We start from the raw sequence: 10367 nt of genomic DNA, 5'->3' as shown, positions 1-10367 counted from the left end.
CTTGGCTGGGGAAAGGCAGAACACGAACCCCGCTGCCCCCGTCCCCCCCCAGCACCGGGCAGAGAGGCAGCGGAGTGGATTTTTGGGGGGGACAGGACACACGACGAGGGGACAGCAGGCTCAGAGTCCCCTCAGGGAAGCCCCACGCCCGCGGACGGGTCAGAACACCCCCTCCCTCTCCTTTTTTCCCGGACTCTCTCCCCTCCGGCAACCGGGACCGGAGCTCGGACCCAGCGCGGACCCAGGGCGCCCCGCACCGTCCGCACCCCGCAAACCCGCCTCCCGCGGGGGCGCACCCGCGGAACGCACCGCACCGCACCGCGGAAACCCGGTTCCCAGCGGAGCCCGGCGGTTCCCGGCTCGGTGGAAGGGAGCCGCGGGGGACACGGGAGGAGGCGGCGGCGGCGGCGGCGGCGGCGGAGGAGGAGGAGGAGGAGGCGGAGGAAGGCGCGCAGCAGCCAGCCACGCAGCTTTGACGTCGCCGGGCTGCGGCTCCCCGGCTCCGCTCGCCGGCACGTATAGCACAACGTGACGGCACACCGCCGCCCTCCACTCACACTCACCCCCTCGCACCCAGCGCACACGCACCCACCCGCCGCGGCGGAGGGAAGACCACCCCCCCTACCCACCAACACCCCCCCCATAAAAAAAAAACCCGCCATGGGCTCCGCGGCCGCTCCGCAGGCGCGCTAAAATCCGCCCCCCCCCCCCCCCCCGCACCTAAAGCAAGACCCACCTCCGCGGCTCCCACCCACGCCACCTCCGCACCAGCGCGGGGAGGAGGAGGAGGAGGAAGGGGGGGGGGTCCCCGCGCATCATGCGGGGGTCGCGGCGCTGCGATGGCATCTGATGGCCGCGGGGCGCGGGAGGCTGCGGAGGCCCCGCGCAGCTCTCGGCGGCCCCGGCAAGAAGAAGAAAAAGCGGCGGCGGCGGCGGCGGCTGCCGGAGCTTTGAGGGGGCTGCCGTTCTGAAAGGGGGGGCTCCGCGCTTCTCCGCGCCTCTCCGCGCCGCCCGCTGCGCAGGAGGAGGAGGAGGAGGAAGAAGAAGAGGAGGAGGAGGAGGCGGAGGAGGAGGAGGAGGAGGAGGAGGAGGGAGGACCGGAGCGGTGCCCGCCGCCTTGCCCCCGCCGCCCTGCCTTGCGCGGGCGTGCGCGGCTCGGCCGCAGCGGAGCGCGGGGCTCCGGCGGGCTCTGCGCTGCCTTCCCCCCCCTTCCCTTCTTCCCTTCCCCGGCTTCTTTCCTTCCCCCCCCCCCTCCCTCCCTTTCCCCCCCTCCCCGCCCCGGCTCCGGGCTGGATATGTGGATGCTCACGTGAAGATGGATGTAGCGATCGGGCTGCTGGGGCTGCTGACGGTTCTGCTGGAGGGCAGCTCCGGCCAAGGGGTGTACGGTGAGTCCGGGGCGCGGCGTGACCTTGTCGCCGGGGCGGGAGGGCGGGGGGGGGGGTGGTGGGTATGTGTGTGTGTGTGTCGTCCACCCCCCCCCCCCCAATACACACACACATCCCGCGGGGGCGGTGGGGCTCCGCGGAAGCCGGCGGAGGCAGCGCCGTTGCCATGAGACGCTGACATTGCCCGGTGAAACCCCCCCCGGGGGGGGGGCTCCGGGCCGGTCCCGGAGCGGGTGGTCGCAGCCGCCAGGGGTTTTTTTTCCGCGCCCGCGGAGCTTCCTCGGGGGGTGTGTGTAGGTGGGGGGGGGTCGTTTCACTTGTTAGCAGCGTCGCTGCCGCCCGCCCGCGGCCGCGGAGCGAGGGGTGGGGGGCGAGCCGCAAACTTCGCGGTGCTCCGCCGGGGGCGCGCAGTCTCCGCGGCCGAGGGCGGCTCCGCGCAGGGGAGAGCCCCGCGGAACCGTGTGTCCACCCCCCCCCGCGAAGGCAGTGACTTGCAAATCGCCGCCGCGGAGCGGGACGCGGAGAGCTGCGCGGAGCCGAGAGCCGGCGGCATCCCCCCCCCGCCCCGCTCCCCGCTTTTAGCGCTCGGGGCCCGGGCGGTTGCGTGGGGTCCGGTGCTGGGGCCGCGGGTCTGGTTGCTTTCCCCCCCACCTCCACGCCGCCACCATCCCCAAGTTGGCCCCGTTTCGGCGGAGCCCGGAGCCGAGCAGCGGGGAGAATCCGCCGGACCGCGGTGCTGTGCGGAAAGGATACTGCCCGGTGCGCTGGCCCCGGCTCCGGTGATGCCCCGGCCCTGGTGATGATGTCCCGGTGATGATGCCCCAGCCCCGGTGATGCCCCAGTCCTGGTGATGCACCGGTAATGATGTCCCGGTCCCACTGATGCCCGGCCCCAGTGATGCCCCAGTGATGGTGCCCCAGTCCTGGTGATGCTCCAGTCCCGGTGATGCACTGGTAATGATGTCCCTGATCCCAGTGATGCCCCAGTCCCGGTGATGCCCCAGTCCCGGTGATGCACTGGTAATGATGTCCCTGGTCCCAGTGATGCCCCAGTCCTGGTGATGATGCCCCAGTCCCAGTGATGCCCCAGTCCCGGTGCTGATGTCCCTGGTCCCAGTAATGCCCCACTCCCGGTGATGATGCCCCAGTCTTGGTGATGCCCCACTCCCGGTGATGATGCCCCGGTCCCGGTGATGCCCCCGGTCCCGGCCCGGTGGCGGGGGGATTATGTAAGCGTCGCGGCTGGGCTCGGTGGCGGTGCGGTCCTGCGGGGAGCGTTGGCTCTGGTAGTCGGTGTTGAGGAGACTTCGTGAATTTGCCAGTAAATGCTTCGTTTGACATCCGCTCCTTCGAGCCCCTGCGCCTGTTTCGGCACTAAAATATTTGCTTCTCACTAACGAGGCAGCCCCAGCTAGAGGTGTGCTCCCCCCCCCCTTTTTTTTTTAAATTTCGCAAAATTTCAGTGTAATTGAAAATGTCTGAGGGGTTCTGCTCGCAGCGGCTGGATCACTAACGTGCAGATCTCAGCACCGGCAGCGCTGGGGCTCTCTGCCTTCCTCGACACACAGGCACATATTGTTGGATGCGCTGGAATAGCAACTGCTGTCGTGAATAGGAGAGGGCTTGTTCAGGCAGAGCGTGTTTTGTGGGGGCCTACAGAAAAGGGAGCTCTTGCCCTAGACTGAACGCCAACATCGATGCACGGGCGATGTCACATGCAGATTTGTAGTAAGACTTTTGTTTGGCAGTGATGCGTTTTCATCCTGTAAAATATAACGCCTTATTTAGGTTAAGGACGACGGGTGAAGGGCTGGTGAGAGTGCGGCGGGGGGGAGTGGTGTGAAGTCAGTCGTATGTGGCTGCACTATATTTGAAACCTGTTTCATGTGAATCTGTGTTTCTTTATTGACTCCCAAAGGTCAGTTTGAGAAAGCAGACAGCGCTCTGCCAAAAAAAAGCCAAGCCCAGGGTATGTCTCCCGGCAGCCTGGAGCGCCTTGAAGAGCCTGCTCGGTGTGCTAGAGCTACTTTCAGAAAGGAGGTTTTGAAAGTAGTGCCCTGAGTTACATTAGCAAAAGCGAGCCCCAGCCTGGGAGAGGCAGCCTGCTTAGTGCTTGTTGCTTTGGAAAAAGAAGTTTGTGGGATTCGAACAACTTTTTTTTGTCCCTTATGGAAGATTTCGAGATCCTCACAGCTCTGCTTCCAAGCCTGGTGCAGTTAGGAAGATGTCTTGCTGAGTGAACCCGCTTGTTCCCTGCTTTTGTGCCGATAACCTGCGATGCCGGCGTCCCTTCTGTGAGTAGGCAGAGCCCCGGCAGCCTCCCCCGTACGGAAGGCTCGGGGAGTCGCTCCGCTTCGCGAAGCGAAGGAGCGTGGTACGGTGCCTGGCCGTCCTCCCCGAGCCCTGCCGCCCTCTCCAGCCCTGCACGGAGAACTTGCTGCTTTGCCGCTCGCTCAGACCCATCGCTCAGGCGCCTTCCGCCGCTCCGAGTTCTCTCCGGTTCCTCCCGTTGAGGTTGTGTCTCCTCCGCAGCAGGACCCGTGTCCCCGGGCTGGGGTCTCGCTCGTGCTGTGCGTTGCCCACGCTCCACCTGCCTGCTCTCCGGCACTGCCTGCCGCCGATGATGCTCGTCTCCGACGCTGCAGGAGGTGTAGAGAAGGACCGCTCAGCTCTGCCCTGTGCCGGCACAGTGCCTGCCGTGGCAGCGTGCATGTCCACCCAGAACAGCAGCGCTCGGGAGCTGTTTTGGTGCCCTTAAATGCAAAATAAGTGGTCCACGTGTGCTTATTCCTAGCTCGTACAAAAAAGCAAATTAATGTCCCGTGATGTCTGGCTGTACATCTCACCGTTAACTTTCCTCTGTTGCTTCTGAATAGTAAAGCAGTGATTAAAAAGTCAGTTGCTCGTACAGCTGAACCTAAGGGGGAACTGAGGCACGGCACTGAGAACAGTTTCTCAAGGCTGAAGAGCGGGTCAGTGACGGAGCCAGGACAGGCGCAGGTCTGCCCGCTGCCCGCCGTCGCCTGCCCTGTGCCTCACGCTGCATCTTCAGGGGATGGGGGGAGAGCAGAGCTCCTAAAATCCCCGGCAAGATGTACAGTTCCTCAGCTCTGCTTTGCCCAGCTTGTTTTTCTTGGCGAAAGAATCTAGAAAAAACTCAAGTGCTGTATGCACTTTTCCTCCTCTTTAAATTATGCATGACTTGCACTGTTAATAAAGCAGAAAATGTAGGTATTCAGAACATGATGGTTATCCTTTCACTGAACCGCAAGTTGCAATAAAAGAAATGGCTAAATGAGAAGGCCGACACGGGCATGGAGCGTTTTTAAGCAGATAAGCGGCAGCTCATCAAAATGTGGGAGTTTTGCGAGAGTGGAGAGCAGATTTTTGTGACTGTTTCCCTGGTGCCAAACTGCCCCGGCCGGGGGGGGCTCTCACTGGGGATCCGGGGTTCAGGCGCTTGCTCCGGTGTTAAAGCTGACACTTTCTGGCTCCGGGAAGCTGTTTCCAAAAGACACGAGTCGCCACAGTAACTGGGAGCAGCCGCGGTACCTGCTGGGTGAGGTGCTGCTGCACCCATGGGGTGTCCGCACGGGAAAGGGGTGCAGCCCCCCAGCACCCAGAGCAGCCCCCTCCGTGACACGGCTTCCCCGGGGCCACCGGGGCATGTTTTACCTACTTCTTGCAGAGCTTTTTAGTTATTTTCCCATGACTTCAGCTGGAAATAAGCAGGGCAGCTACTGGGGACAAGTTTTTCGTGTATGTAAACACCAGGTATGTCGTAGGGAAAAGTGTGCGCGTGCAATATTCATCCCTCCGTGCACCCCCCCACTGTGCTGGATACTAACTCCTGCAATGAAAAGCGCTGATCATCCCACCTGCAGATGCAGAGAACGTTAGGACGGCTCTAAATGCCTGCTGAAAGCTAGTGATCACAAATGTAATGAGTATCCACTGTGCTCAGACATGCCAGAGTCTCCCCGAGGCTCTGCACCAAATCGGGCTGTGGGACTCCGCGTGCAAAGTGTTGGGAGAAGCGACCACGGCCAAGGGAACAACCAGGCTTTTCGTTGCTGGTACAAAGTAACGTGGAAGCGTAGGTATTTATTGTATTAAATGTCAGAGAGGTTGCCCTTGTTCCTCGTGCCAAGCATAAAATGTTATCCAACGGACTTAATTTTTATTGCAGTGGTGTGTTTTATAAAGAAGCAGGTTTGGAAATGGGGAACCCAAACCCCTTCCACCCCAGGTAGCAGCTTGAGCAGGGTCTGCTGAAGCGCTTCGTATCCCGGGGGAGGTGGAGCAGGGTCACCCGGTGTCGGGAAAGATCTTCCATCGCCTCCGGCTGCCTCTTTATAATGATGATGATTATTTTGTGGTACACGCAGCTCCCCGGGGGGATTAATGACTGCTGGCTTTGGAGCTGAATGTCTCTGCGTGCCGCGGGTGACCTGGCCTTTCCCTAACGCTTGCCCTGGTCAAACAAGTGGATTGGAAGGATGAAAGAAGGGAGGGGGGGGCGGAGAAAAAAACAAAAACACTCTGAGAAAGAGCAGTTTCCCCGTTAGAAAGGCCGGTTGCCCGTTTCTGCCGGCGAGGGCAGCCTCTGGATCGCTGGTCCCAGATGTCACCGCGGTGGCAGGGGGACGGAGGGTATTTATTTCCGCGGCGCTGCTCGCCTCGGCTGGGTGTGAATGCGGGCGTTGTGTGGGCCGGTTTAACCCTGTACAATTTGGGATATTGTGCGAGGGAAGCGCGGCGGTCCCGGGAACAGGGGAGGAATTATGCAGTGCCGCAGGGGCCGGCGTTTCTGAGCAGCTGTGTGCTCCTCCGCCGCCAGCTCCGGGAGGTTTTGCAGGAGCCAACTGATCACCGAGAGCTTTAACTCTTAACTGAGCCCCGGGGAGGGTTCTCCTCCTCCCTCTCACGCCGCAGATGTTTACATTGGGATTTCAGCAGTGGTCTGAGGTGAACTTCAGCTTCAGCCGCCAAACCCGGGAGCGCGCCGAGGCCGGGAAGCAGCCGTCGTGCCTCTTACGGACAGCCAAGGGATTGGGATTGACTCTGCTCCCGTGGTTCTTAGTTGTGCTGCAGGTAAGGGGCCGGGCAGCACCCGGCATCGCGGGAGCGAGGGAGTCTGGTGTCCGGGCGCGCTGGTCTGTGCTTTCGGGGGGGGCTGGTTTTGCCCTGGGGCGGGACAGCGTGCGGCCAAAGGGTGCCGATAGAGTCAAATTGTAAAAATGCTCAATAGCGAAAGTGTGGGAGAAGATCAGCAACGGAGATTAAACCTGACTCGAGGTCTGCTGAATCGACGCAGAAACTTCCATCAGGGTTTCGCGTGTCCCGGGACGTGTGTGATGGCTCAGAGCGATCCTCCTGGCATGCGGCGAGTTGCCTCCGTGCTGTGCTGGACGGTGTCGCGGCACATCTCCTCCTCCCGGGAGCAGCTGGTGCTCTGTGCGTCTCTGGTCAAAATGTTGCCTTTGACTCTGCGTGAGGGAGATTTGGAGGAAATCTGGTGGCAAGGAAACAGTCTTTAAACAAATAAAATAACAGCTCTCCTGGCTCAGAAGAGCAAAATCCAGTTTAATTAGAATCAGTCAGATAAGTGCTGGAGAGGAAGGAAACAGATGAATGATTAAAGCTCAGTTCTGTCTTCCACCCTCCTCAAATATTTTCTGGGACATCCTTTGGTGAAGGGATGATCTGCTCCCTGCACGCAATGCAGTGCCAGCCTATATATGTATGTATATATATGTATACTCTTGCAGGGCACTGGGTCTTCTGCAGTATAGCCCTTCTTCCAGCGGAAAAAAACCCTTTTGGATGGGAGACACACAGATACGGGCCACGCAGGAAGAAAATGAAAGTGGGGAGGATGCTCCCTGCATCCCCCTGCCAGTGCCAGGATGCCGTCACTCTCCCTGACTCAGGCTTAGGGCCATAAGTTGTTTCTTAAACCTGGAAAAGACTCTTTTTTTTGAAGAAAGGGGTTTCTGAGAGCAGCTGTCCGAGGGAAGGCAGCTCCATCGGTCCCCACGACCCGGGTCTGAGCCGGTGCCGGTGTTGGGCGTTCGCAGCGCTGCTGCTCCATCACCGCTGGATGAGCCCTCCCTTGTAGCCACACCGAGTCCCCACGACTGGCTCCCCGTTAGGTCCTTTGGTTTATCTTTTTATAGAACCTCTTTCCAATTTTGAGTTATGTCTGGATCCGGCTGAATTATTTCCTGCCATCTCCATAAATAATGGCCTCGCTAAATATAGCCGAAAATGGAGGGAAGTCAGTTTGCTATTCTCAGACAGATTTTGAAGCCTGGCTCTTCTAGAAGGAGGACTTTCTTTCAAGACACGGTGGCTGTCCAGGAGCGGTCCGGTGCCCCAGCCTGGGAGATACCTCCTTCTGTGAGTGCTTCTTGCAACCCTGAAAGCTTGAAGGACCGAGTGGTTGCCTTGAACGTCCTTACAGGCCCACGTTACTCTTGGCAGCTTTTAGCTTGACTTTGACGTCTGTTTGCCCCGATTTCTTGTTGCCAGCATATTTGGGTACCAGGGAGGTTTGTGATCTGGAAGACAGGTCTTATGAGGAGGGACTAGAGGAGATCCATGCGTTAAGGTGGTTAAGACTGACTGAGGTAGTTAAAAAGGGAGATCAATGTATGTTATAATTATCTCAGGAAGGAAGAGGCAGGCAGTGGTGAAGAGCTAGCTCCAAGCAACCACCTAAGGTGTTAGAGGAGCCAACAGCAATCATTTGAAGTTATCAAAGCCCGCAGTGGAAATAAAGATGAGTTTTTTTAACAGCTGGGGTAATTAGCTGTTGGAGCAGCTCACCGAGAGATGTGCTGGACTCCCTGATGTTGAATGTCTTTGATATACAATCAAATGTTGCTTCTTAAATTGGCGAGCTTGATCCAGGTGGGGATTGCTAAGGGAAATCTCTGTCTCATGGTTATGTGGGAGGTCAGCCCAGATGAGACCCACTGTCTCTTCTGGCCTCAAACTCCAGGAAACAATCTGTTTTTAATATATCAAAGCAGTGATTGGAGTAATATATGTTACTTAGCAAATGGTCAGGACTTTAGTTATGTCATTAATACATGAATACTTGATTAAAACACCACGTACCCTTCAGAGCGCAGCGTATGAAACACGTCGGTGGGTAACTCTCAGCGTGGGAAGGGAGGAGGAGATGGGATCAAGGGACCGAAAGGTCCCTTCCACCACTCTGCTTGCGTGTAACGCCTGCCGTATCGCTTTCCGTGGGCTTTCTGGTGGGTATAGCGCACGCCTTCTTCCAGCCGTAGTAGGCGCTGCTCAGGAGTTCACAGCCAGGTTTTTGGCAGGTGGCCTCTGAGCGCCAATGTGCCCAAGTCCCACTGGCTTCAAAATGAGAGCGGTGCCCAGGTACCCTGGGAACGGGGCTCTGGGAGGGCTCTGGAGGCGTTGCAGCTGAGGGATGCCACGCTCCGAGATGTAGTGGCTGGGCAGAGTCACCGAGTGCTGCCTGCTCTGCCGGAGCCACCTTGTCGGGCTTCGTGGCACCAGCAAATGGAGAAATCCCCTGAGCGTCGTTTTGTAACTTGGAAATGTGTTTTTTGTGACTCGACGGAATAGGTGGTTATCTCTCACGTGCTGTAAGACTGCCCTGGAAGATGCCGTCTCTGCAGAGTGGATAAGCTGAGAGGCTGCCGGGGCCAGGGCTGGGGCAGAAGCAACCAGGAGCTGCTGCAGCATGTCCTCAGGGCATGAAGAAGTGGGTAGAGGAGGGTGCCAGGCACAGGGGGTTGGGGAGGCCGTGTCCCCTCTTAATGGCATGGTGAGAGGGCTACAGCGGGGTGGGAAAACCTTCCTCCCATGTCAGTAGAGCTCTTCAGAGGCATGCCACATGGCACGGCCATGGCTTTGGGAAGAGCCACATCCTTTCCTTGGCCCCTTTTCTTCTCTGGCCCCTTTCACATTTCATCCAAGATGGATTTCAAGTATGAAAAGATCATTATTTTAAAAAAAAATAAAATCCAAGGCTGGAATTTCTAGGCAAGCAAGTGCAAGCTGTGTTTCAACATGCACTTCTCTCTTTAGCCTGTTAGCAGTACAAATCCACGCTAGCAGTAATATTTTCTCTTGTTTAACAGAAGTGGTAAGTGCCACCGGAGGAGCGAAGGGAAACGGGGGTGGGAATGGTGGAGCGGGGAGGGCAACGCGACACCCAGCCGGGGAGCGAAGGATGCGACGTGGTGTGATCCTCCAGCCCCTGCGCTGCTCCCGTGGCTTTCACCAGGCTGCTGGGTGGTGCTGGTGGCACCTGGCAATTTTTCGTGAAGGAATAATTCAAGAAGATAGCTGTAATTTTAGGGTGAAGAAAACACTCTGCTGCTGCCTTTATTGTGCTTTTTAGATCTCCTCTAGTCTTTGCAGTGCTCTTCAAAGAGCCAGCGGTAAAGAGCCTCCGTCCCAGCACCCACCCTGTGGGACGCCCCACCGAAGGTCCCCCAGGTCTGCCTGGCACCCAGCACTGGGACCCTGCGGTGTCCCTGGACTGGAGACACAGACAGCTCTGGGCCCATAAAACGCTAGTATTTCGGGATGAATTAAAAATGCCCATCAGATACAGGTCCGAGCCTCCTCGGCTCCTGCCGAAGCCTTTTCTGTGTCCCGCTTGCTGTGGAATGGCTCTGGAGCCAGTACATCCCAGGCTGTGGATTGGCACGGGCACCCCAAACATCCAAGCATCCCATGTCGGGACACGGTAACGGGCTCTTGAGGGCTGTTTGAATGACAAGGGACGCCTTGGTGCTCAAGGGTTCACCGATGGCACATTTTGGATTTCATCTTTGGATGCTTTTGTCACACGTTGGGCTGGTCCTTGTTTGCAGGACTGTGGGACATTTGTAATGATTTTCAGCTCGTAACGTACTTTATTAACAAATGCATGTGGCTGCACAATACTTCAGCATTTGATTGTTTGGGGAAGAGGGGTGGG

At 58.3% G+C, this 10367-nt stretch overlaps 1 protein-coding gene across 1 annotated transcript in view; it reads left to right on the top strand.

Annotated features, from left to right (window-relative positions):
- Positions 1–1285: 1285 nt before the first annotated feature.
- Positions 1286–10367, top strand: part of MDGA2 (MAM domain containing glycosylphosphatidylinositol anchor 2) — a 382446-nt gene continuing 373364 nt past the window's right edge. The window contains exon 1 of the mRNA XM_075029427.1: positions 1286–1388. Coding sequence (XP_074885528.1) covers positions 1316–1388 — 73 coding nt within the window. The 5' untranslated portion in view covers positions 1286–1315. The remainder of the gene's footprint in view (positions 1389–10367) is intronic.

Source organism: Buteo buteo, chromosome 6 (assembly GCF_964188355.1).
Source record: "Buteo buteo chromosome 6, bButBut1.hap1.1, whole genome shotgun sequence".
Lineage (NCBI taxonomy): Eukaryota > Metazoa > Chordata > Aves > Accipitriformes > Accipitridae > Buteo > Buteo buteo.
This window is presented reverse-complemented; position numbering and strand designations above follow the sequence as displayed.